A 26935-nucleotide genomic window follows, 5' to 3' on the forward strand; every position below is an offset into this window, starting at 1 on the left:
GTGGGTCTGGGGGAGTGGGGTGTCAGGAAAACTGGAGATATAAAATTAAGGGTCATCAGTATTTAAATGGTTTAACTTAGAAAAATGGATAAAAATCACCAAGGAGTGTATAAAGTTAGAAAAGGGTGAAAAGACTCCTGAAGAACTCTAGCATTTATGAGAAAGGCAGTAACATTTCCCCTTTAGTTGAAAATATTCTTCTGTTTATATATGTGCCCTCTGTGAGAACACTGATCCCAGTAAAGGTGTGGGAAACTAACAGTTTCACTCATAATAACAGTTAAATTATCGAGTTTACTGAGGGCAAGGCACCATTCTAAGCATTTACATGTACTAACTCTTACAGACCCGTGAGCATGATTAAGTGTGAACAAGGAACTCCAGACAGAGAGTGAAGATGCTGGACGGAGGGGATAATTAAAAGAGCAAGTGCTCTGGGAAGGGAGCTAGCCTTGGTTAGAAGGAGTGACCTCTCTTCCACTATAAGGAGGAAAGGACAGAGGCAGAGAGGTACTTTTAAATTTGTTTAAATCTTTTTTTAAACTGGTTGCTTGGAGTTTATTTTCCACTTTGTGCAAGGCATTATGTGTACAGGTGTCAGGAAGGCTTGTGTGTGGCTTGGATAATAATGAGTGGGTTTCTCTCAACTTCCTTTTTGGTGTTTCGCTGTTTTGTTAGAAAAGAACCCAACTGCTTCTGCTCGCTGTTGCCTGCCTAGTCTATGGGGAGGGGTGGAGCTCTGATGAGCCTAGCACCTCCTGAAGTCTGGTAGCTGGTGATGGCCACTCAAAGCTGGGGCTGGGTGCTGGCTTTGACAGACTGGCCACCAGGGCTAAGTCACAAGTGATCGTGCTGCTGGAGGCCTGGAAGATTCCAAGCAATCTGAGGACTCCAGCACTGTAGCCAGGGGTGGGAGAATGGACTTCCCAAAAGAGAAGTTTCCCCACCAGTGACCTGGGTTGGCTCTGGGGAGACTGGAGTGGTTAGGGATGGCTTCCCCAAGATACTCTGCACTTCCACAGAAGCTGTTACTGGAAGTGGAACCTAGGTGGCGTGGGTAATAGTGTGGGTGGTCATAAGCAAGCCATTGGAGGGCATGGCTGCCATACTGTTGTTTTTGGACTAGTGGGAACATCTGCACAGCCCCTCACAAGCCTGGGCGTATCAAATCCTAGGTCACAGAGCCCATTTGTTGAGGAGACTGCAAAAGGCTGTCCCATGACTGAGATGGGGGCACCACGTATAAATCCAGGTCTTTCATAGCAGAACCTGTATTCTGTTTAATTCCTAATAACTTCAAAACAAAACCAAAACTCTGACGTGGTATTTTAATTGGCTTACAGTAGAAATTATAAAGCACTATGGGGATTAGGGAGAGGCAAGAAGTAATTCTGCCTTAAATTCAGAGGGCAGAGGGGGAGGTTGGGCAGGTTCACCATTTCTTGAGCATCTATTAAGTGCCAGATGTATCTGAGGTTTTAAGGATCCCAGGATGGGCAACATGTGAAGATTGGGTGGGCCTCTCTGTTCTGCGGGATGGCTAGCACCATTCTCCACCCTTCTTTCCCAGGACTTTAAGGCTTTCCCCTTAAGGATTACATGCCCATTTTGTTGCCCTGGTGGAATACATGATTAGGGTGCTCTGGCCAGAGGACAGACCTGGGACAGAGGGAGAGGGAGAGAATCTCAGACTCTGTACTGAGCCTGATGTGGGACTTATCTCACGACCCTGAGATCATGATCCGAGCCTAAACCAAGAGTCGGACCCTCAAATGACTGAGCCACCCAGGTGCTCCTCTCTCCTGGGAAATTTTATCTTAAGTAACACAAGAAATAGGAATGACTAGATCATCATCACAAAACATATGACCAGAAAAGATTCCCCAAGAGTTCCTGCTCCCTGGACCCCAAGAGCTTATCCTTACCAAGGTCTTAACCTTCCAAAGGCTGGTCCTTCACCCCTTCCTTTCATTTAAGGAGCATACTTCCATATAAAGGAAGTATATAAGCATACTAACCCACATACTTCCATAGATTCCTGCTTTGATAAGGTTCATCAGAGCCAGTTTCCCTTGCTTGCAACCAAAGGATCCTGCACACCTCACTTTATCATGCTTCCTTTTTTTTTTAAATTTTATTTATTTGACAGAGAGAGAGAGATCACAAGGAGGCAGAGCAGCAGGCAGAGAGAGAGGAGGAAGCAGGCTCCCCGCTGAGCAGAGAGCCCGATGTGGGGCTCGATCCCAGGACCCTGAGACCATGACCTGAGCCAAAGGCAGAGGCTTAACCCACTGAGCCACCCAGGTGCCCCTATCATGCTTCCCTTTAATGCACTTTGCAGATATTACAGGGTTTTTTTTGTTTGTTTGCTTGCTTTTTAACAAACTAAAGGCTTTTAACACGTCTCTTGAAGGTCTGCAATGGAAGGTCTGGAGCAAGTCTACTGGCACCATTCTTCCAACAATATTTGCTCACTTTGTGTCAGTGTATCACATTTTGGCAAATCTTTCAATTTTTCAAACTTTCTCATTATTAATATATTTGTTATGGTGATCTGTGATAACTACTTGTTGAAAGCTCAGATAATTGTACTTTTTTAGCAATAAAGTATTTTTTTAAGATAGATTTTTTTGTTTTTGTTTTTTTAAGTAGGCTCCATGCCATGTGGAGCCCAATGGAGGGCTTGAACTAACAACCCTGAGATCAAGACCTAAGCTGAGATCAAGAATCCAATGCTTAACTGACTGAACCACCTAGGTGTCCTGTGGTATATACATTTTCTTTATGGCTATAATGCTACTGCACACTTAATAGGCTATTATAAAAACCTAACTTCTATATGCCCTGAGAAGCTAAACAATTCATTTGACTAGCTCTGTTGCAGTGGACTGGACCTGTACTATCTCTGAGCCATGTCTGTAGCCACCCACCAAACGTGTGCCAAAAGAATGGCAATGGGTGTGATTTGGTAGCCCTGAACCCTTTCCCAATGTGTTCACGGTCCTTACCACGGGGATGATACCATGGCATGGCTCTTTAGAGAGGCTGACAGATCACAGCTAGAATTCACCTTCACAGCCATAAAGTCACATTTTCAGCCTCTTCTGGGTGCCATACCGAACAACTTTTAATGAACATGCTTTGGGGAAAGCTATGAATCCTGGCCCTAGTTATGACTTCAACTCATGTTCACTCATGTTCACCTACCCACATTGTTACCATGCTCTGGTACACAGAGATCTTTGTGAAACCTTTGCTGACTTATAAGGGCTTCTCTTGGCTTCCTTTATACCACTACAGTAGCCTGTACTAACGGACTTACCATACCACATTGTCATTATTTGTCTAGCTTTGGTAGTGACTGTGAACTTTTTGAGGTCAGAGTATAACAGGGTCTAGCATAGTGCATCACACTTAACATTTATAGAACAAACCAAACAACTAAACATACACAATACATAAAGCCAGGGAAGATTATAGGTAAAGATCATGTGAACCAACTCCTTTAAAAAATAAAAAGACAGAGAAGCAATTTGGAGATACACATCACCCCACCAAAAAAAAAAAAAAAAAAAAAACAAAAACCAGTTCATACTCTGAAAGACAAGATAACTTACCTGAGATCATTCAGTGACAGGTTAGGGCCTAGAATCTGGCCCACTAACATCCAGGACAGTATTCTCTGCACCAATGTGAAACCATCCCATTCTTCCCCCAAAATCATAACCCTGCCGCATAAGGAACACATCCAAATCTTTGCAACTCTGTTTTCATGCTCTTTCTCCCACGTAAATTATTCAATCCAGTCTATTGCCAGCTTAGGTTTCAGGGCAAAGTTTATTTAAAGAAATTAAGTAACCTGTGACAATCTCCCCATTCCAGTAGCTACTTTTCTCTCAACAAAGGGCCCATCATGTGTGAGTGGGATGGAAAGGAAGAGGGTGTGGTCCTACTGTACAGTTACTCTTCAGCCTTCTGTATGTGCTGCCCCAACCTCGGACAACAGCCACTTGTTCAATAGTGGTGCTACCCTGAGAGCATTTTAGGTCAGTGGCCATCTCCTGAGTTCATTGGTCACACTCCAATCACTGTGATCAATGTAGGGGTGATCAGTGGTAGACAAAGGTAAACAAGAGGCACAGGCTATTGAAGGAATATCCTCTATTAAAAAGAGGGTTCTAAGAACGACACATGGAATGCTCATTTTGTTAAAGTGCTCAACTACAACATTAAAAACAGAAGTGTTGGAAAGGTACAGGGCAAGTTATGATCGGAGAAGCCTCTGGAAAGAGCGAACAAAAGAAAATACTCTTTCTTTTTAAGAGTACTTAAAAAGAACTCTGCCTACATCATTTCAGCAATGACAAGGGAGAGGAAAGCATAGAGCTTATTAGTTTCTGAATTATTAGACCTTGGAATCAAACGTCCCTACAAGGGAGACCAGCTCCTCTAACACCACATGGAAACCAAAACGAAACATTTATCATTACATCTTTTTGCTCTAACTCTTCTCTCACCAAACAAACTTCTAATCTGAAGTCTGGTTTCCTCCATAATAAGGTCAATTATGGGCAAGTGATCAATTTATGTATGCCCTGTAAACCACCTTCCAATGGGGTGGTTAGCAAAAACCTAGAGATGAGAAATAGGACTTCCCAAATCTGCCAGGTTGACACCCACACTTAAGAACAAGATATCCAGAATGTACCTATTTTCTTGGCATGATTACAAGATCCAGGAGAGGGGTGTGATGGTTGTGAGGGGAAAGTATCCAACAGCAGCAGTGGCTCTCTTATCCTAGAAATTAGTGTACAGCTTCAGCAGTCAGTTGTAAGTCCAGTGAGCAGTGGCCCAACCCTGGCCCTTACATAGGTCCCGATGGCGAAGGAAACAGGCATGGACTCGGAACCGACGGCCGCAATGGGGGCAGGCATGCAGGGCTCCAGCATGGGTCTTCATATGCTCTGTCAGATGGTGCTTCAGCTTGAAGCGCTTATTGCAGATGCCACAGCCAAAGGGCCGAAGGCTGAAGGTCAGCATGATGTGCCGGTCACGCTTTGGCTTCACGGCAAACCGCTTCCCACACAAGCAACCAAAGCGTTTTCCATCGGCAGGGGGTGTACCTCCTAACTTGACAGGCCCATGCACAGCCTGCCCTGCACCCCCAGGTCCCCCACCCCCTGACAGGATTTCATTCCCATGAAGATCCACTGGTTTCCAGGAGGGACCCCCTCCTCCTCCGTATGTCACCCCTGCTCCTGAGGGCAGCAAGAACCCTAGCTGTCCATTCCCTTCAGTGTCCCCTCCAGGAAACACTTTGGTCTCCTCCTTTGTTCCTCCAGACTGAGTTCCACCTCCTGATACCTCTTCTTTAGGCTCAGAGGGTTCCTGCTTAATGTAGAAGACTTTGGGGGGCAGTGCAGTGTGAGGGGCAGGCGGCTCAAGTGGTGCACTCTCACCCTCTGAAACCCTGCGGGGAGTAGTGGATATGGGCAATGGGTGGGATCCATGAGGACAAGGAAAAGCCCCTGATACTCTCTGAGGCTGAGGTGTCTGAGAGGGCGCTGCGGACCCCTGGTCCTCCTCCTCCTCCTCATCTTCCTCTTCCTCCTCCTCCTCCTCCTCTTCTTCAACTTGAATCTGTAACACGTCTCCCAGTTCACTCCCCTCCCCTAAAACAGGGCTCTCAGTAGAGGTGGAAGACTGCACTGGGGTCTGGAAAGGGGAAGAGCGAATGCACCAGCCTCCTGGAGAGGATGTGGTGGAAAGAAGTGTGTGGTAAGAGGGCGCCCCACGGGTTGAAATTCCACCACCTGAGGTTTCAAGTTCTCTAAGAATCTCTGAGCACTGATCGACTACTTGCCACATCTGGAGGCCACTGGCCACAAGGAGGTGGGCAGGGAGAGCATCCAGTGGCAGGCGGAGGCGTCCTGAATAAATGAGCTGCAGCAGCCCCTCGAAGGCATCGGCTTCAATGACGCTAGGCAGAGTGAGCCGCGGCGCATCCCCCAGAAGAAGTTTGTCATGGAAGTAAGGAGAGGCAGCGGCCAGCACTGCTTTGTGAGCCCTAAGTTCCCGACCCTGCACCAAGAGGGACACATCACAGAACTTTCCCTCTAGCCTGTGGCGGTTCAGGGCTTCCAGTAGCACTGAGCTATGCTGCGGGAACTCGATCTGGATGGTCCGTGGGGCCGGGTTGCAGGTCGGGGAGGGGGGTACAGGGGGCATAGGCGTCGCGGTATCCATACGGCCGCTTCAGAAAGAGCGAGATCCCAGAGGACCGGATACGGGAGACGAAGGGCTGGGGATGGACCCCCTTGCGGGATGAAGGCTGTGGAGGAAAGAGATGGGGTCACAGAAGCTCTGGGTAGGGACAACCACGTCTCCTCACACAACACCCGCCTCCCCAACCCAACCGGCGGAAACTTTTCAGTCAGTGGTAGTTTCTGCAGATCAATCCCGCGCACTCCCCCACCAAGAAACGAAAAACGAAACAACCACAAAAGACCAACCGGGGTTTCACTTCCTGGGCCTGTGGAGGAAGATGAGGAGGTCCTTCGAACCACGCGCCTGACCTCGCCGGCCCCTGACTGCTAGCGCCCGCCGCTACACTCGGTGCCCAGAGGTGCCCTTCTCTCCCAGGAAGCCACGGCCGCCGGGAGAGCGTGAGCGCCGGCCGGGAAGCCCTTCCCGCCGCCACGCCCCCGCCGGTACACGCGCGGCACAGGGTCGTAGCGCGTCACTGCTCAGTCCCGGGCCGGAAGCCGCAGCCTTCCCCCGGACGCCAACGCCAGGTACGGTGGGCGTTGCCAGAGCCGCAGCCAATCGGAAGGCAGTGGCCTACAAGCCTCGTGTTGATTGGTTGCGCGGGCGAGAAGGCGGTGATGATAGGAGGTCTTTGGCCCCCGCGCGGAGGCGGATGGGGAGGCAGAGCCCGCGGGAGGACCGCGGAACAGTCCTCCGGAGTCCGTAGCCCGGAAGGAGGGGGCGACCCCTAAACCCCGCAGGTGATTAAATGTAGCGCCCGTCCCCAGCTAGGTGCTGAGAAGGAGAGATTAAGTGGGCATCTATTGTGTGGGCCGGCCATGACCCACATCACCTCGTATACTTCCCCATCCCTGCAAGGTAGGTATTGCCGCACTCAGTTTCCTTGGGGGAAACCGAGGCTGGCAAGTGACGGGCCTAGGATTAGAACTCAAGATTTGCTAAGGAACCAAGTTCTTTCCCCCATTCCCTGAGGGAGCATTTTAACTAGCAATTAAATAAACCTTATTTCTAGGTAATTACTAAACATGTATGTATGTGTGTGTCTGGAATATACTTGGAATTTTTCTTAATCAGATAATGTTCTTTGGCCTCTTTATTCATTCGGGTTAAGGTGAGAGCTAGATTGGGTAAGCTTGGCCAGTGCACAACCGCCTTTTCAAAAACAGAATAAATCTGATAAATCGCTGGGTCCGGAGAATTAAATTCTGGAGGAGGCTTACATCGTGTAGGGATATGGTTTCTCCCAGGCTGTCAGCTTCCTGTCAAAAAGCAGGACCCTGCTAGTCCTTCTGGAGGTCCCAGCTTAGAAAAGTCAGCACAGCGATAAAAGAACAATCTCCGTTTATTAAACATGATTTTTCTGTTTCACCACACACTCCAGAAAAAAAGGAAATGGGGCTGGGAGTGGAGAAAAAGGGATAGTGGGGGAGGACGGAGAAGGCTGGGAGTGGGGTGGGGTAGGGTGGGGAGGGAGAACGAGAAAACAAAATAAAACAGGTAGGAAGTGCATCTCCCTACCCTTAGGGTGGTTGAGGGGGAGGGAAGCGTGGGGGGGGGAGGGGGCCAGGAAGCTCTGTACAGAGGGGTTGCCCCCAGCCCACACACACACACCCCCAATATGTACAGTACAAACCCCAGATAATTACAACAGCCAAAGAGAGGAGGAAAGGGGGTCCAGGGGTAGGGTCTGAGGTTGGGAAAGCAAGGAAAGGGCACAGGGATAAAATTTCACATATTTACAACTTTTATATAAGTATAAATTTGGCCCCGGCTGGGTGTATATGTGTAGGGGGATGGGATTGAAGGGGAACTGTCCATACAAAAGAAAGAAGGGTGAAGTCTGGAAAGAGTCTCAATACCAAACGCAAGAAGGGATGAGGGGGCAAGGCTGGGTAGGGGACAGCAGTCAGGGAAGAGGGGGTGCCAAGGAGGGGCTTCTCCCCTCCCATGACCTACCCACCCTAAACCCCATCCATCCTACCTCCCCTATCCCGCCAGAGAGCTATGTACAGAGAAACACCGAAAAATTGTGGAGCTGGCGGGAGGGAGGGCGGTGGAGGGAGATTGGGGAGGGGGGAGGATGAGAGGGAAGCCCAGCCCTGTCCTACCTCCCCCGGGGGGACAGAGTCATGGAAGGGGGGCCCCCAACACCCCTCCTCCAACACAGGTCCCCCCACCCTGGGGGAGAGAGACATGGCTTTTCCTAGAGTAAGTTCCCCCCTCCCCCTGGGAGTAGAGACCAAGAAGAGAGAGGGGAGGGGCAAGGGGGGCTGTGTGTGTCAGGGTAGGGCAGATCAACTAGTCTGTCCTCCCTAACATACACACCCTCCTAGGCCCTAACCCCTCACCCAACCTCAATTCCACCCCACCCAACACACTGGGGGAGGGGGGGGCATAAGCCCCCTCACCCCGCTCTGGGACCAGCCAAGAGCAGATCAGGTGTGGGAGGAAGGGGAGACGACTCCCATTCCCCCCTTGCCGCCCCCTCCCTGCCCCGGTGGCCCCTCCACCCCATCTGGGTTCTGAGTGGGGAGGGAGTAAATTTAAGAGTAGTAGGAGGAGAAGGAGTTTGTGCGTGCTGAGCCCCCCCAGACGCTCCTGAGAAATCAAGGGGTAATAGGGCCCCCTCACCCGGGGTCCCCTCCCCATAACAAGGGGGACAGGGGAGGCCAAAATGGGGCGGTGGAGGGGAGTTAGATTGTCAGCTCTGGTTACTGCTAAAAAATCACCCTGAAGTTGAAAGTTTGGAGGTGCCACACCCCCAGGGTGGGGGCGAGGGTCTGTCCCCCAGTGCTCAGGGGAACGATGAGGCAGAGGATGGGGATAGCACCCCGGAGTGAAGGGGTCTGTGTGGGGTAGGCGTCCTGGGGCAAGGGTCCCTGGGGGTCACAGGGGGCAGCACCCCAACAGGAAGGAAAAGGGGACAGCTAATGGTCCGCACTCTTCCCCCCTGGAAATGGTGCAGTGGGGGTGGGGGATTGGTGCCCCCCAAGGAGGCATTCAGGGAGGCAATCCCGCTGTCCCTCGGCGACATCCAGTCCTGGTGGTGGGTGCTGTTCCAGGGCAGGGTGCATGGGGAGGGAGAGGAAGGTCTGTGATGCTGGGTGGGCTAGTGGTCTGTGGTGTTTCGGAACTCGCCGTTCTCGGTGATCTGCAGCCGGGGTGGGGGGGGCGGTGCTGGGGGGGCCAGGCCGTTCCAAGGTGGGGCCAGCGTCACACGCGGGTTTGTTGGACCCAAGGGGGGAAGCTGCCTCTCCTGCAAGACACCAAAGAGGAGAGCGCGGACTTATTGAGACGCTTCGCGGGGGCCTGTGTGCCAGCCCCCTTAGCCGTGCCCCCCTCCATGACCAGCCCACTCCATAAATCATGTCCCCCTCCCTGCCCCCAGGACAACCCCTCCCACCCCCATCTTCCTATTTTGTTTCTCACCTGCAGTAGAAGGTACATCTTCTGGGATCAGGGAGAAGAGAATCTCACCCCCTGACTCCTAACAGGCCTTCAACCCAGGGAGTCATACCAGGAAACCAGTTCAAAAGAAAAGAGTTCCTATCTCACCCCCAACCTAACCCCTTGTATCTTCCCCTACCCAGCCTCCCTCCTCCTCTTGGAACCCCCTCCCAGTCCACCCCCAATCCGAGGTGGGAACTTTGTGTTGAGGGAACAAGGGGAGGCAGTACAGCAAAACCTCATTAATCCAAACCCCTGTGGATTTGGAGTTTTTTCATAATTTGAACAAAAACTGGGCTTGAATTTTCCTTCAGCTCTGAAGAAAGGGTGTGCTAAGCAAATCAATGGTGGGAACGTGTCTGTAGGAGGGTACCAGCCAACAGACTTTTGAATCCTATCTATTCATGAACGCATGCTCCCTGAGGACCTCGAGTGGAAAAGCCTTGTTCATTGAGTCCTACTTAAGTGGATGTGTTTTGAAGACATGCATTTCATTAAATAGACACCGCCATTCAATTCTGTCACTTGTTCAGAGTGGTCATCTCCCTGAATGTTAACATTCCAAATCAGAGAGAGGTTTAACTGTACTGGGGAGGGGGAGGGGCAAGGGATTCAGGGAAGTGATGGGGGATGGTAAAAACCTTGTGGGAGGGCTGCCTCTCTCTTGTGCTAGGGGAGCGTCTGCAGAGGCACAGCATGGCCCCATCTCTGTGTCCCCAGGAAGCAGAACTGCTTCATTCCTTTCCACCCCCATGTTCCTTTCAATCCCTCTCCCTGGGATCCCAGTTAGAAGGAGAGGGGTGCCAGACCCCTACTCCCCACCCCAAACCAGCTAGCTCTTGCCTCCTGCCCTCAGCTCTGGCTTCTTTTCCTCTGCTGGGAGAGAAGCAAGCTGCCTATACTACACTTCCGGTCACTCACTTGGCTTTTTAAAATTCAGGCCCAAAATTAATTTTTAAGCCAATGGCTATGCAAAGGGACCAAAACCTTAAAGTGATTTAGAAAGGGTCCTATTTATTTCCTGGGCCACGGGGCATTTAGGCCCATTACCTGTAACCATATCTCTGTAGGATACATAAACATCCCAAGTAGAGGCTCCCGGGTCAGGTCTCCCTTCCACATGAAAGAGCTCACCTCTTCGGAGGTCACCAAAACCCCAGCCTTGAGCAAAACCTCCCGTTATCTTACTGAGCACCTTGCGCATTTTCCCAAAGTCAGCGAGAAAGGAAGTTACGTATGGTAGGGGATCCTGAGTATGGTGGGAGAGCAGGGGAAGGGAACCTCAGATCCCCTCCTCTCTGCCTGTCTGCTGGCAGCAGAGCACAGGCATGCCCCCTACACCCCCATGGACCCAAATTTAGAAAGCAGATAAATGAGGGTGCCGCTATTCATTTTACAAAAGAATTCACTGCAGGAGTCCTTTAAATGGTGCGGTCCCCTGGTGCCTTCTAGCATCGGTTTACAGATCACTAACTACTTTGGCAGAGAGGCTGGGCAGGCAGAGAGTTAAAATTACAGTGTGAGGAGCCACTGCCCACTGCAGATCAATCCCACAGAAAAGAGAGCATCTCAGAAATGATGTCAGTGGCTGACAGGTTCCCATTTACTGGTTTTTAGGTAGGACTGTGCGTCCGGCAAGGCCACTGGGTGGCAGGAGAGGGGGAGTAAGCTCTGACAAGAAGAATAGAGATTATTTAACATGCTGTTCCTGGCATCTCTGCCTGGGAATCCACATGGCTACTGAGCCCATGATCTTATCTAGGAAGACGGCTCACCCCACTTCCAACTCCCACGCCACATAGGCCAGTCTGCATCCTAACATCTGTCAAGGCTCCTTTTTTGTTCCTTCTTGTTCCACTCACCCTGCCTAGTGTCCTGACATCCCAACAGCATTCTTTCCAGTGCCCCCTCCCAAAGTCTTCCTGAGGTAGCCCACCCATTCCTAATTCCCACGAGTAGGGCCCAGCAGGAGCTGCAGATGCCTTCTACCTTACAGATGAAGGGAGGAGGAAGAGAGGAACAGAGGAGGGGTGGAGAACCGAGGTTAGGGAGGGAAGAGGAAACCCCCACCTACCTGCCGCAGTCAGCTCAGCCCCTCTAGCCAGGGTCCCCCAACCCGTCATCACTGCCACCCCTTAACAAACCCCACCCCTAACGTCCCAACTCCCAAGGACGCTCTGGTGAAATGGGGGGTGACAGACATACACTGGAGAGGAAGAGGACTGAGAGGAGGCTGGGCGGTGGGTTCTGTCGAAGGGGATGGGGGAATGTGCTGGGCCTGTCCAGGGTAAAATGCTTGGAGTGGGTAGGGTGTCACTGAACAGTTCGGGGAGCAGCAGGAAGTGCTCTCTTTGGGCAGTGGCTTGGGAGATGGGTCTGTGCAGGACGTGTCAGGAGGGTAGGGTCTGTGGAGGTTCTCGGGTGTGGAGGGCAGCAGTTGGGGAGCGGCGGGGAGAGGCTCCAGAGAGTCGGAGGGAAGTGGGCTTCACGACCAACCTGCAGTGGTCCGGAGTCACCTCCCCCTGTGTCCTCCGCCCGTGGTCAAAGCGGAACCAGGAGAATTACCTGATGAGGAGCTGCAGGGGGAGAGAGTGGGGTCACGGGGTCAGGAGCCTTGGCAGTCGTGGTGGGGAAGCCTGGCGGTCAGAGCAGAGGAAGGAGGAGCGTGGGTGGGAAAGTGAGCAGAATTGGGGAGAGCAAGGGTTAAGGGTGCACAAGGGAGGTCCTAAAAGCTGGCTGAGAGGGCACCTGGGTGGCTCAGTGGGTTAAGCAACTGCCTTCCGCTCAGGTCATGATCCTGGAGTCCTGGGATCGAGTCCTGCATCAGGCTTCCTGCTTGGCAGGGAGTCTGCTTCTCCCTCTGACCTTTCTCCTCGCATTCTCTCTCACGTAAGTAAATAAATAAAATCTCTGAACAAAATAAATAAATAAACAAATAAATAAAAGCTGGCTGAGAAGAGAGGGAGGGCAGCAGGGAGCTGGAGAGCTGGACAGGTGTGAGGACCAGAGGGAGAGACAGGCCAGAGGCCTTCACTGGATTTAAATACTGAGGGAAGAAGGGCTTATGGGGTGGGAGGGGCCTTCAAGAGCTAAAGAGTCAGAACAGGAAGCTATTTCAGAGCTGCCCAGGACACAGGAAAATTGGGGAGCCAAGAGAACAGAGGTGATGGGCACAATTCAGAGTCTGAGAAGCTAGAACTCATACTCTATTCCAGCAAACTACAGCCTCTAGCCCTTCGGCCCAAGAAGAGCTCAGAGGAAGCTGAATTCCCTGATGTGAAGAGGAGCAGGCACAGTCGGGGCAGGGGTGCTGGGAACTGGGTGGGCTCTGAGGGCAGAGAGACTGAGGTTCTGGTGGATGTTCGGAGACCCAGACAGGAGTGGGAAAATTGGGGCAGGAAGGCACAGGGGTGGGGCTGACACTGCCAGGAGTGACAAAGGCACAGACAACGGGATGAAGATGGGGTCGTTGGTGGGGGGGCTGCCAGGAGCAGCCAGTGGACAAACGAAGGACAGTGGGAGACAGATGGCGATGGGGCTAGGTGGCTGGTGCAGTGAGTGCACGAAGGACAGTGGGATGGATGGGGATGGGACACGGAGAAGATAAATGACATTGTAATTTCCACCTGAGCGTCGAGCAGCCTCTTCTTGGGTTCGGGCAGTGGCTCAGGCATGGCGGGGTGGTCCCGGCGCAGCTCCTCCTCCACCAGCATCAGCCTGAAGGGACGGGCTTCAGTGGGGTTAGTGGCGGGCACGGGCTGGGAGCCTGCCGGGGAAACTCCTGATCCTGGGGAACCCCTGTAGCTCTCTGGAAAAGCCTCTGGTGTCCTCCTCTGCCCTCAGAATCCTTCCATTGTTACAACCCAAAAGACTCCCTGTATTAACCTTCCTCTCAGGGACCCTCACATCTCCCTGCTAAGGACAGCTTTCTGGGCCTCAAAGACCTCTACCACCCAGACACCCCCTGGCCCTCCACCCCCTCATTCAGGACAGTGCCCTCCCACAGCCCCTCTGTGGCTGAAGGCCTGGCTTCTATGTCTCCCATTCCACCTCACGGAACCTAGGACACCTCCAGTACCTCCCTTGGGATGCCCATAGCCCAAGAGGGGTCTCTACAGTCATCATTTCCCATCACCTCCCTGCCTTTGATGAAGATTCTCAAGGTGATTTCTCATCAAGGATATCCGTTAGAGCGGGGTTTCAAAATAAGTTTCAACTCAAGCTCTTCTAATTAATCTTACTCAAAGCTACATTCAAAATGGGATTGGCTTTAGTTAGAGTGGGGCCTGGGGTCCCATCCACTTCTCAGGATAGCTGACCCCCTGGCTGAGACACCTTCTTTGGAGGCCAGGGCTTGACAGAGCAGTTGAAAATGCGCACATGCTAAAAGAAGGGTCATTCATTTTCTAATGGAACGTCTTTTCTTCGGGGCTGGAGAAGGTTTACCCAGGATAGGGATGGCTAGGGGCTACTCTGGCTAGGGATCTCCCCAAGGGTTCGGGGAGAACGTCATAGGCTGGATTGAGAATAACCAGTGGGGAGTCTCAGCCTAGGCTGAGGCCAGACACACAGTGATGGGACAGTAACAGGCACATTTTCTTAGGGGTTCAGAAGTTACTCTGTCGGGGGAGAAATCAGGATTTGTCACAGGGACATTTATGCACTAACTAGAGGTTTCTCCCCACTTGGTGACTGGTGAGTGAGTGGCAATCTCTGGGAGCAGGGTCATGGGCTTTCCTCCTGGTGTCCTGAGTTTGGGGCTGGAGGCTGGAGAGGGAGCTCACTGGCTCTCTTCAGCCTCAGGCTCTCCCTTGCTACCCCTCCCCAGGCCGCCCCTCACCTGCCAATGATGCTCTTGATCTGCGAATCCTTCTCCACCTGTTGCTGCCTTAGCCTCTTCTCACTCTGCTCCAGTCGGGCCTGATACTGCATCAAGATTTTGCTGGTCTGCTCTTCCTGGGACAGCAGCCTCCGTTCATACTCTTCCAGCTTCCGGTTGGACATGTGGAGCCGTTCCTTCAGTGAGTGGATCTCTTCCTCATACTCCTTCACCTGCCCGCCGGGCACAAGACCCCGCACTATGAGGGGTGCTTCACCCCAACCCCACCACCCAGTCTCTGTCCTTGCCTTCCATGCAGCCACTGCACGGTGAGGGACATCCCAGTGGCCTTCTCCAGTCCTTCCCCTGCCTGCTGATCATACCAGACATGGGGGCTTTTGAGAAGGCCCTTCCATGGAGCAAACTAAGCGTTCTTTAAAATGGGCCAAGGTCATATGGTCCCATACCATGAGAAATACATACCTGCCCTCACATGTAAATCTGGACAAATGAGGACCCACACAAGAACCCAGACAGACTCAAGGACATACCTTGAGTGACCGTACCCAGAAATTAAAGATTAAGGTGACTGCTCAATCTAACCAGAGCAGGGGGAGGGGGATACCCAGGAAGACAAGACATTGGATAAGGAGAGGCTATGTGGGAAAACGGGTCTGGGCTTCAGACAAGTCCAGCCTGAGAATCTAGGACTGCGTCTCTGTTGATAATGATCCTGGAATTCTGGGGCTAGAAGGACATAGGAGAGCCATTTTATCTGCCCGGTTGGCTCTAGCATCTATAGCTGTGTGTGCTACTCAATACAGCAGCCACTAGCTATGTGTGGCTCTTTAAAATGTAAGTAAAACTAAACATTTGGTTCCTCAATAGCATCAGCCACATATGGCCAGTGGTTACCATACTGGATGGTGCAGATCACAGAACATTTCTCATTACTGCAGAAAATTCTACTGGACGGTACCAGTCTGGAGCCTTCCTCAACAAAAATATCTCATCTGAGCCATAGAACAGAAAATATGATTTGAAAGAGTATTTGCTCATTCTCCAAAGAGGATACATACATAATCAACCCCATTCTAGACGTAAAGGAGAGATGTTATTTATGACCTCAGGTGGCTACCTTACAGCATTAAGGCTTAATTCTCTCATGGAACTTGCTACGCCAAATCCATCTAGATCGGTCCCAGACATTTTCCTATGCTCAAAGACCACAGCTCCTGAGAAACTTCTCTCTGCTCCCCCAAGTTGGGGTCCTACAGTCTTTACATCAACCTAATACTACAGCCACCCTCTTCTTCAGAGTCCTTGGACCAACAGCTTCCCCAAGGAACTTTCCACTAAGTTATCTGTGTGGAGCCCCGGAGCTCTTGTTGTCTTTTGCTCTGGGCCACCACCAGCTTAGAGTCTGGTCTCTGCACACATGGGCCAATAAGTGCCACTTCCCAACACCGACCCTCTGTCACCTGGGTAAGCTGGGTAAGCTGGACATCATCTGTAGTACACCTATAACCCATATGTCCCCGCCCAATTCAGCAGCTCACACCGCTGGTAGAGCAGTCCTCCCTTCCCTGGGTAGTTACAGAAGCCAGGGCTTATGTTCTCCCTGGGGAGGAACACAGAAATAAGCTTTAACATAGACCTTTTCTCTGCCAACAGCCTATGATGCGTATAAGCCACAAAATACAGTTGGAAGTTGGCTTTCCGACAGATTGTATGCCCAGCCTCCCCTAGAAGCCTGAAGGCTTCTCAGGAAAGGGGGATCAGATCTTTGTCTCTCCTTCCCCCTAGAACTACTTGACCCCCAGTGCTTCCCCTGTGCGTACTGGGAAGGTCAGGGGCCCAGCGTACCCTATCCAGTCGGCTCTCATCCATCGACTTGGAGTATTCCTTCAGCTTGTACTCTTCTCGCTCGATGTGGGCACTCTCGATGTCAGCGGACAGGTGAGGCATGTTGGAGACCCAGGCCACCGTCCGCTCGGAGGCTGGCATGGTAGGGTTCAGCGTGGATGGCGCCTGAGAATGCTGGGACAGGGCGAGGTGGGGGTGGAGAGAGAGGAAAGGTGGGAGAAGGCAGGGTGCGTTTAGGAGGAGAGAGTGCTGTCAAAGGAGATGACCATCCCAGTCTTGCTCCCCCGCTCTTGTGCCGATGCCCTTGTGAATACTGTTTAATTATTTATCGTGTCTCCCCTCTGGAGACGTGAGCTCCACGAGGGCATGGCTTGGGTGGCGTTCACTGTCAAAGCCACGGTGCCCAGAACAAGACATGGCACATAGCAGCAGCTCTATATACAGCTAATGAATGAAAGGTGAGAACGGTGTGACTTCAGACCCCAGTCTATTCTGCCCCCAACTTCCCCAACCCATTTCCTCCTTCCCTTCCTGTCCCTCACCCATCTGGCCTTCCTCCCACCCCCACATACCTGCTTCGTGATGGAGGGCTTGAGCCCCCCACCCCCTCCGCCACCGCTGCCCCCGCTGCCCCCAATGCTGCCCTCTTTGCTGAGGCTCTGTTGCCGTGGACGGGCAGGGCCGTAACTCGGCTCCGGTGACTGCAACAGATTCCCACTGGATGGCCGGGGTTTCTGGGCCGCGCTGACGGTCAACTGCTGAGACTTGCCCCTCTGCAATGGAGGCGGCTGGCCCCCTCCACCCCCGCCACTGCCCCCACCGCCACTCCCACCTCCAGGCCCTGAGGGGGCAGGCCTCTGGGGACCAATGGTGATCTGGGGAGGGGACAGCATGTGCTGCAGGTTGTCCTGGAGTGAGAGCTGCCGACGGGTGAAGTCAGTGCCAGAGGGTCCAAACTCATCACTGTAGCTGTGGCTGTGAAGGATGGAAGCGGCAGGGGGCTTGGGGACCCCTGAGGAGAGGTCCTCACTCTTGCTATAGCCATGGAATGGGGCAAAGGTGTCCCCAGGGGGCTCTCCACCTCGGTGGTGGTGATGGTGGTGATGGTGGTGGTGGGAGGAAGGTGGGCCGTGACCACCACCCCCTCCGTGGCCCCCTGGGGGGCCTGGCCCATCAGCAGCCATGTGGAAGAGAGGGTTCTGGAAGGAGAGGGGTATGCGCAGTTGCTGGGCAGGGACACCGTCCGTGGTGACACCCATCTGGCTGAGGCGCATGCCAGCTGCGGTAATGGATGAGCCGCTCCCCTGGGAGAGGCGTCCCGCGGGTGCAGGCCGCAGCCCCAAGGCCGCAGTCAGGGAAGCCTGGCTCGAGTGCAGCAGGTCCCCAACGGCCGCCAGGTTGGACACACTGCTGCTGTTGAGGCGGCCACCAGGCCCGTCGCCCTGCAAATCCAGCATGGAGACACTCTTGTTGACGCTCAGCATCTTCTGCTCCGGCTCTGTGATGTCCGAGCTGCTTGTGCAGTATGCCGGCGAAGAGCGGGCCAGGGGTGGACGGCTTACATAGAACAGGTCTTTACCCCCACCGGGGGGTGGTGGGGGTGGCTTTTCCTTGGTTGGGGAGGGGAGGCGAGCCATGTCCATAGAGCTGCGGGAAGGGAAAGGGGCATACGAGCAGGAGGTGAGGCCGTAGCCACTGGCAACTGAGCCTGCTGTGGGGTGGCACAGGCCTTGGGGTGAGAAGCGGGACCTGCAGGGAAGGGCGGGGAGCTGGTGGTGGCAGCTCTGGAGAGGGCCGGCAGGGAGCATGGGAGGGGATACATGGGAAAAAGGAAAGGAAGAGACCCCTCCAGGAAGGGAGTGAGGCCTAGAGGAGGGGAGATGGGGGCACCAAGAGGAGGGATGAGGGTCAAGTCTGGGCAGATATGGAGGAGATGAGGGTGCATGGAGGAGAAGAGGAGAGGAGAAAGGTGAAGGCCACTGGAGTGGGAGGGGGGAGCAGAGAGGAGAGGAGAGGGGGGGCGGGGGAGGGGAGGGCCCCTCACCTGTTGAGGCCGCGAGCCATGAAGGACTGAAGGTCGATGGAGCTGGAGAGAGATGGGAAGAGGGGCGAGCACAGACAGAGAGAAGGAGAGAGGTGGGCAGAAGGCGTGGACTCATGGAAGGAGAGGTGGGAATGGTGGGATGGGTATGGCATCATGGAGGGAGACCGGGGCGGAGGGACAAGCAGGGCGGTCAGCAGAATAAGTGGCGGCTGAGGCCACCGCGTTGAAATGGATGCCGGGGCTCAGGAGGCCCTGCTAGGATCCCCACGTTACTTCCCCAGCGCTGGGTGGTGACTGAGGTCCGCTAGGTTCTGGCGGGAGCCAGGGTGGTACTTATTTACCAACTAGGCCAGACACGGTTCAGTGTTTGGAGGCTACACGGCTGATCCAGCATGTGTGGCTGAACCTTGGCTCTGGGGCAGGCATGGGCTGGCAGGGGGGCTAGGCAAAGCAGAGCTCGTGGCAGGAAGCCCCAGGCTTCCAATAGGCTGGAGCCAGAGGAGCCCCCCCACTCTTCCTGGGGCTCGGAGATGCCTGCTCCCTCTGGCCTTAAAGGGCTCTCAGCCTAACCCTTCTCCTTACCATTTTCTCTGAAAGCCTGCCTCTTTTTCCTTTCTTTCACACCCGAGAGATGCACAGGGGCCCAGTGAGATGCCCAGGAGCAGAGAAGTCGGGGCCCCTAGGGCACAGGCATGGGGGTCCCCAGTGCTCACCTGTTGAGGTCCCGCATCATGTAGCCCTGCATCTCGGCCGACGGGCCCCGAAGCACCACAGGCTGAGGCCGGGGCCGCTCGCTCTGACGGCTCGGCTGCCTTTGGATGTTGGGGTTCCTCAGAGCTGTGCTGATGTCATTGAGGAGCCGGGGCAGTGGGCCCAGCTTCAGGAGGGCTTCCTGGAAGGGTGAGGCTGTTACCTGAGCGCCCAGCTCTAAGAGGGCCCCAGAGGGTACGGGGGGGGTGTGGGGAAGGGTGTCCGAACCGGGGGAGTGGTAGAGACAGGGGCGGGGACAGGGAGGGGAGAAAAATCTGTGCGAGGGGTGGTCTCTCGGGCCACTGGAGCCTCTGGAAACACCTGGGGAGGGGGCAGATGGGCATCTGCTGACCTTACTGAGCTGGGGCAGCACCTCCCAGAGCAGGGCATGGAGTGTGGAGAGCTCTCGGCCCAAGTCGATGTAACCCTCAAAGCTACTACTGTTGGTCAGCGTGTCCAGGTTGGAGATCTCATACAGGAACTGCTGCATGGAACCCCACTCCAGCTCCAGAAACTCATTCATGAATCCCAGAAAGTCCTCCTTTGAGGTAAACCTGGCCAAGGTGTCCAGAAGGTAGAGGTCACGCACACAGAAGGCCTCACGCCCACCCGTCTGAGGGTCTCTGGGGACTCGGGAGACCCTTCCTGGCCACCCCCAGCCCCACCCTACCCCTGCCTGAGGCTTCCCTCACTTGGAAAAGTTGGCCAGGTTTTGGATGACCTTGGCGATGAGGGTTAGGGTTCGTGAGGTCTGCTCATCTGGGTACTCCTGCATGAGCCCAAAGAGACTGGGCGACATAATGGCTGGACAGAGGAAGCGCAAGAAGAGCGAGGCGCTGATCAGCCTGTCAGCGATGTCCTCCCGGCCCCGCTCTGCGCAGCGCAGTCGCCAAGATGCAAACACCTCCTTCAGCTCCCTCGGGAACACGCTGAGGGGAAGGGGTGGGGAGACAGAGAGAGAGAGAGAGAAAGAGAGAGACCGGGACTGAGCCCCAGAGACCCTCAGCTTCCAGGAAACATGCTGAGGGGGGTGGTAGGAGGTGAGGGTGTGGAAACAGAGTCAGGGAGAGACAGGGAGGGAGGGACTGCAGCAGGAAGACGGAAGGCTGCTGGAAGAAGAGGCCTATGGGAGAGGGAACAGACAGATCGGGGAGAGAGAAATGGAGGGGGAGAGAAGGTGGGGGGAGAGAGACATGCGGGAGAGAGACGGAGGGTGTATGAGAGAGACAAGGAGAGGAGCAGAAGAAAAACAGACACCAGGGAGAGACAGAGATGGGAGAGAGATGGAGGGTCACTTGAGGTACAGGGAGCTCGGACCCCCCAACTCTTCTGGATTCCAGGGAAATGGGGATGGAGGTGCCCCTGCGTGATCCCCACTCCCTGCAATGGCTCAGCGCTCACTCCCCCACCTCCCCGTTCCACTTCAGCATCCCATTGACACCTTAAACTCTGACTCGTGTAGTGTAAAACAGAGCTCACCATCGCCCCCACACCTCCGAGCTCCTCCTCCTGACTTCCCTGGGTTCTGTCAATGAGGCTGCAGGTCTCAAACACCAGCCTCATGGCCTCTCGAGTCATCCATGACTCCCCACAGACAAGTTCCCTTCTTCCCAGTCAGTTGACAACTCCAGCTGATCCCTTCCTCAGAGGGGCCTTCATGGCAGGCCCTTTTCTCCCCTCCCTGCCACCATCCTGATCCACATCTCACCCAGAAACAATCACCTCCAGCTAGCCTGCACCGTGCTCTCCCTACTCGTCACGCCCTGCACTCTACACCACTTACGGATTAATCTTCTAGATCGTGATACTTCTTGGCACTGGCACCACTAATGGCATCCCATGACCCACCGGTGAACTCAGTCTCCTTAGCCTGACAGCTGAGGACTTCCAGATTCTAACTCCAACACCCCTGTCCGGACCTCTCCTCCTTCCACTCTCCACTAGGAGCCGCGGGCTCCACGAAACCTGAGCTAACTACCAGCCCCCGAAAGCTCCCGAGCCGCTCACCTTCACTCATGTGCCCATCCCACAATGTCTTCTTCTCCTTCTCCTGCAATGTCTCCTTTGCCCACCATATCCATGTATCAGAACCCAACCCAGTCTTCAAAGCCCAGCCCCAGGGACACCTCCTCCATGAAGCCTTCCCTGCTTGTCCCCATCAAAGCTCTGCCTTCTCTGACCTTACGTTTCCTGGGGGAAGCCTCACTTGACACTTCACACCTACTACAACTGTTCCGTGGCCTTCCGTGCATCTACTCTGTCCCTACTCATTCTGGGTGATGCCCTCTCAGGGCAGGGCCAGGCCTCAATCTTGTCTGTCTGCCTCACAGCCCCCAGCACACTGCTCTGCCCATACCCAGTACTCAGTCCTCTTTGCGGATGGACAGATGGATGAACAGATGAACACACGACCCCGGCCCCGGCCCCCACCCAGCGTTCCCAGTCTCACCAGTGGGAGTTGACCACCTTGCACAGGGCCAACTCACAGCACATCCGCAGGTTGGCCTGGTGCTCGGCCAGGCTAGACGCTGTGCATTTGATGGGGTCCACCTCGCAGTTCTCCTCAGACTCATACAGAGCACGGATGAACTCCCCTGGGGTGGGGGCACAACACAGGGTGGTCACACTTGCCAAGGGCAGGGATGGGGGCTGCCTGGGCTGGGAAATCGCGGAATCCCACGGCTGGAGGCCAGAGGCCAGGGACTCAAGGCTGGGAAACATCAAGCTGAGGAAGGGTGACCAGTAGCCAGGTTTAGGGTTGGGATGCACATCTGGTAGGTTTGGGAGGAGGGAGACCGGAGGGTGGGCCATACCAATGGCATCCTTGAGGTATTTCTGACCAATCAGTCTCATGTACTCTTCTATGGCTTTAGTGGCGAGCGTGTTCTCGCGGAATATGAGGTGCTCCCGTTCCATGAACCGGTCCACCTCAGACATGGCCATGTCTGAAAGGAAGTCCTGAGGCCCGGGAAAATGCAAGGGTCGGCCTCTGTCCAACCCAAGCTCATTCCGAAGACAAAGTGCCCTATCCTTACTATCCAGCCCACCCCCGCCCCCCAGCAAGTGCCCACTGCTGGGTCACCTGTTCCTGAGGGCACAGCGCTCACCTTGGCCTTGCCCGTACTCTGCAGAATGTGAACCAGTGCACTGGCCACCTCCTCCTTGCCCTTGACATTCAGGGCGGGCTCCAGCACCGCACACAGCATCCGGTAATGATTGGTGACGTACTCTGCAAACTCCTTATACAGCTCCATGGGCAGGATACTCATGGTCTGGTAACGCGCCTTCAGCCGCACAGCCGGGCAGCCTCCTTTGCCCTTGCCCCCGGAGCCACTCCCCGAGCCCCCACCCCCTCCTGAGCCCCCCATGCCCCCGGAGCCACCGCTGCCTGTCGGCAGGGTGACGGGGTACCACTGCTCTGTGAAGTGGCGCCCAGCGAGGGTGGCCACGGGCACAGTCACCAGGCCGACATAGCCCGCTTTGTCCTTCTTGCGCTTTTTGTCTGAGTCACGGTACAGATGGAGCCGCAGGGCGCGGACAGCCGGCAGGTTGTTGAACTCGAAGTGCTCGCCCCAGAAGACAGTGTCCCCCGAGGCCGAGCGGGGCTTGGAGGTGGTGCGCGCATACAGCATGTCGTCCAGGCACAGCTCGCAGTAGTACCGCTTCTTGGGGGGCAGCTCCCGAGCCTCTATGATCCACAGCTTCAACACATTGTCCACCCGGCGACTGTTGTCCTGGTGGGGGTAGGGTGGGCCCGGTGGATAACAGGGAAGGGAGAGAGAGACACCAAAAGGGAAGAGGCAGTGAGAAAACACGACAGGATCTCTAAGACGGCAGTCAGAAGGCTGAGAAGATGGGTGTACTGGGTTGAATAGCATACCCCCCTCAAAATCCGTGTCCACTTGGAACCTATGAATGTGGCCTTTACTGGGGAAAGGGTCCTCGCTGATCTACTCATATTAAGACGTATCCATTCTGGATTAGTGTGGGCCCTGAATCCAATGGCTCATTTCTGTATGCAGGGGGGAGGATTTAGAGACCTAAACAGAAGGCACACAGAGCCAGAAACTGGACAGATGCAGCTACAAGTCAAAGAGCTATCAAGAGGCTAGGAAGAAAAAATGAGAAAAACAAAAAAAGGCAGGGAAGGGTTCTTCCTAGAGCTTCAGAGGGACCAGGGTTTTGCCAGCACCTTCTTTTTGGACTTTTGGTCTTCTAAACTTTGGAAGAATAAAGTTCTTTCGTTTCAAGTGACCTAATTTGCAGTAATTTGTTACGGCAGCCCTGGACAACTAGACAGCAAGGGGCTCCTACATCAGACAACAGAATCAGCCTTGGGAAAAGTTTCAAAAGCTCAAAGAATAAACCAAAAATAATAAGGTGGAATTTGAAGGGGTGAACTGGGGAGTCCCCCCAAAACAATCAGAGATTGACTACAAAAACAAACAAAAAAGTGAGTTGCATAAATATGGGATGGGCGAGGCTACTGCGGAGTCCATGCAAAAGGGCCCGAGGCTGCAGAGGACCACAAGGTCTTGGTCAAGCTCAGGGCAGGCTGCCGCGCAAACAGAACTCGGTGTTCCAACTCTGCATGGGTCAGACTGCACCCAGCCTCTTGGGTCTAGTTATGGACAATGAAAAACAAGGGATTTCCCCAGAGGAGGGCTGCCAGGACTGTGAGCTCACTGGAGCCTGGGATCCGAGAAGAGCTGATGGAACTGGGAGCATTTCTCCTGGGAGCATTTCTCCTGGGAGATAAAAGCTTTGGGAAGAACCCAGACTTATAGAATCTCTGAGCCAGAAGAACTTTAGAGATCATCTAACTGTCATATAAACCCCATTCCCACCAGCTTTATGGAGAGGAAACTAAGGTCTAGAGGCTTGGCTAACTGACAACTCTATGAGTCTCCCAGAGACGTGGCAAGCAGGGCCTAGGTGTCCAGCTATAAGGGTACTGGCGGGCACTGCTTGCCTCCAGGAAAGATGGATCAACGCTGCAAGTCTATGACTTCTATGGTAATATACCCTGAAGCAGAAAGAATGGCAAAAGAAATGGGGACTCAGAGAAATGTGGGGATCACCTCCTGCTCATCCAGGTCCCCTCTTCCCCAAGCCCCACTTCCCTTTAGCTTACCTTGCCCTCTAGGCCCCCACCTTCCCCTGTGGTTTGACCTTTGCCTTGCCCATGCTGTCTGTGTCTCCTTTACTCCCAATACCTTGTTGGGTTTCACTGCCCGTTGTAAATTCTCGATCCATTTGTCCCTTTCGGCCGCTGAACGACACGCAAAACATTTTGTTCCTGAAGACGTTGTTACCTAAAGAGGGGTTGGGGGTTGAGATGGGGCTCCAGAGGGGAGGTGACTCCTAAGCACCCAAGACCCCATCACCATGTCTTCCTCCCTTACCTACCCTCCTCTCTCCCAGCCCCAGAAGTTTCTGTTTCCTTACCATCCCCACCTGTGCCACTTTCTCCAGGCCTCTGTGCCCTCACCCTCCATCACTCCTGCCCTCTCCAGCCCCCTAGACTCAGTACCTCAAAACAGAACTCCTGGCCCAGGATGGAGCTATGCACTGGCTTGATAATGGAATCTTCATCCAGGTTGAGCTCCAAGGCCTCGGCTGCACTGCTAGGGCTCAGCAAGGACTCATGCGAGTGTGACTCCTTGAAGCTCTGCATCAGCCGGGCCCTGGCAGGGAAGGGTCAGACCACAGGATCAGGGCCTCACTCTTCTGACACACCCAGGGGCCAGCTCTAGGATAGAGAGCTATCCTAGGTGAAAGAGCCTCCTGAACAGCCTTCCCATATGGGCAGGGACAGAAAGAAAGCTGGCCTATCCTTGGGGAAGGACATGAGTGAAGTGAGAGAAGCCATGACCCTTTAAGAATCCCCTACCCTCCCAATTCACACCTAAGGGGTTGTGAGGACTGGGGACACCTGGAAATATCTCAACCCAGAAATAGGCCATGGTAGGGAAAAAAAAGAGAGAGAGAGAGAGAGAGAAGAGGTGGGCCTGGGGAACTTCCAGGTGGGACTTCTAGCTGAAACCAGAGCCTCAATATAAGAGGGAAAAAGTGGAAGTAAAGAACAAGAAGTACAATGATGATGTTTGTTTGGGCCTGGCACACAGCTAGTACCTAAGCAACATTTAATGATTCAATGAATGAATGAATGCAAGAAGAGGACAAGTTTTAGCAGAATCAAGAAAAAGAAGGAGGGTAAATCACAAGAAATAGGAGAAAGCTGTGGGCAGAGAAGTGCGAAGGAAAAGCTGGAAAATGGGTCCTGGGAAAGAGGGGGAGGTAGGGCAGGAGGGAGCAGGTGGAGGCAAAGCCACGTGCAGAAAGACAGAGGATGGGAGAAGATGGGGAGGAGCAGCGGGAAAGAGGGGCGTGGGAACAGAGATGGGGGGACAAGCAGGGACTGCACCAGACTGCAGAAGGTAAAGGGGGCTGAGGGAATGGATGCGGGGCCACACAATACAGAGGGATAAGATAGTGAGCGGCTGGGAGATGGCTAGGGGAGGAAGAGTGGAGAGCAGGAGGAAAGCGGGAGGGGGAGCTCGGGTGTGGGAGCCTCCATGAAGCTATTTATAGCAGCCCCGTCATCTTGGGCTCCTTTGCCGTCAGCGCGACGCTCCCCCGGCCCCCCGCCCCCGCGGCCAGGAATACCATGCCCTCACCCCCCCCCAGGCCCAAATCCAGCTCTGGTGACATGGGAGGGGGGCAGGGGACGGTGTGACTCACCTATCCCAACCTCCCTACCTGCCCAATCCTGGGGGCGGCCAGACATGGGGGAAAAGGAAGGACAGGGTTCTCCCTAGGGAGTGATTGGGTGAGGGGAAACCCAAAGAGGGACCCCAAGAAGCAGACAACAGAAGCAAATATCAGATCTCCTGCAATCCCAGTCTCAGAGACAGGACCGTCTGAAATTCTCTGAGGGCTTCTTCCTCGCACTTCAATCCATGATTAACCCTAAAGCTTCCCCTCCCTGTTTTGCCCACCTGTGTAGCTGTGCCAGCCTCCCCTTCCCTCATGCTCCCCTTCCCTCGTCCATTGGTATCTGCCAGCCCCAGTCCCACTCCAAGCAGCTGCCATGCCCTCACACCCTTCTCCCTAGGTCACATTGCTCCTTCTGCTACCAACCCACTGTCCCCTTCCCTGGATTCCTTCATTGTTCTTTCCAGGCTCCACTACTCCTTCTCTGTCCTATACAGCTCCTTCAGTTCTGGGCTAGAGCCCGTCCTTCTCTTGGCCACAAGAGTCCCTCCTTGGCCTCACCTTCATTCCCCTTCCTGCCTCTCTGCTTGTCCTCTCCCTACCCCCTGCCCCTCTCTTGCTGCTGCCTCTTCTCCATTCTGTCCCCTAGCCCAAAGCCTCCCTCAGCCAATCCAGGGCCTTCACTCTCTGCACCCAGACAAGTCCCTTCCCTCCAATCTCACCCAAGAACACCCTGTCTTGCGTCCAACTCACCCCATTCACCCCAGCCCGCGTACCTGTCATGGTCAGCACTTCGGAAGCGAGGCAGGATCTGACGAAAGCTGCTGGTCCGGTCAAGTTTGGGTTGTGACTTCGTGCGTTTGATGGAGCTTTTTAACCTCCGGCTCAGGAAGCCTTGCTGGGGTGGGTTATAAATGGGGATATGGGTGGATTGGGGCAGGGTCAGTTCTACCTACTCACCCCTCACCTGGGAAAGACTCCCTGGATGAAAGTGGGATGGGAGAAAAGGGAAGCCTCTAGAGGTG

The 26935-nt window shown here is 54.0% G+C and overlaps 2 protein-coding genes across 18 annotated transcripts in view; both read right to left on the reverse strand.

Moving 5' to 3' along the window:
* Positions 1–2315: 2315 nt before the first annotated feature.
* On the reverse strand, positions 2316–6770 carry ZBTB9 (zinc finger and BTB domain containing 9). The gene is made up of 2 exons (XM_046006915.1): positions 6513–6770; positions 2316–6331 (listed from the first exon to the last, which is right to left on the reverse strand). Exon 2 carries the CDS (start codon positions 6244–6246, stop codon positions 4825–4827), a length of 1422 nt encoding a protein of 473 aa, XP_045862871.1. The 5' UTR covers positions 6247–6331; positions 6513–6770; the 3' UTR covers positions 2316–4824.
* Positions 6771–7591: 821 nt separating this feature from the next.
* Positions 7592–26935, reverse strand: part of SYNGAP1 (synaptic Ras GTPase activating protein 1) — a 31675-nt gene continuing 12331 nt past the window's right edge. For 6 of the 17 annotated variants that reach the window (XM_046005674.1, XM_046005686.1, XM_046005687.1 and 3 more), the window contains 15 exons: positions 26687–26808; positions 24727–24880; positions 24410–24508; positions 22301–22927; positions 22007–22151; positions 21643–21787; positions 19886–20122; positions 19546–19747; positions 19157–19335; positions 18444–18485; positions 16972–18046; positions 16400–16573; positions 14555–14766; positions 13338–13431; positions 7592–9523 (listed from right to left, as the gene is read on the reverse strand). In XM_046005674.1, the coding sequence (XP_045861630.1) occupies positions 9377–9523; positions 13338–13431; positions 14555–14766; positions 16400–16573; positions 16972–18046; positions 18444–18485; positions 19157–19335; positions 19546–19747; positions 19886–20122; positions 21643–21787; positions 22007–22151; positions 22301–22927; positions 24410–24508; positions 24727–24880; positions 26687–26808 (3654 nt within the window). In that variant the 3' untranslated portion in view covers positions 7592–9376. Of the gene's footprint in view, positions 9524–12210; positions 12351–13337; positions 13445–14554; positions 14767–16399; positions 16574–16971; positions 18047–18443; positions 18486–19156; positions 19336–19545; positions 19748–19885; positions 20123–21642; positions 21788–22006; positions 22152–22300; positions 22928–24409; positions 24509–24726; positions 24881–26686; positions 26809–26935 lie in introns of those variants that run through there. The other 11 variants (XM_046005679.1, XR_006818361.1, XR_006818362.1 and 8 more) reach the window with 11 other exon arrangements.

Source organism: Meles meles, chromosome 5, assembly GCF_922984935.1.
Source record: "Meles meles chromosome 5, mMelMel3.1 paternal haplotype, whole genome shotgun sequence".
NCBI lineage: Eukaryota > Metazoa > Chordata > Mammalia > Carnivora > Mustelidae > Meles > Meles meles.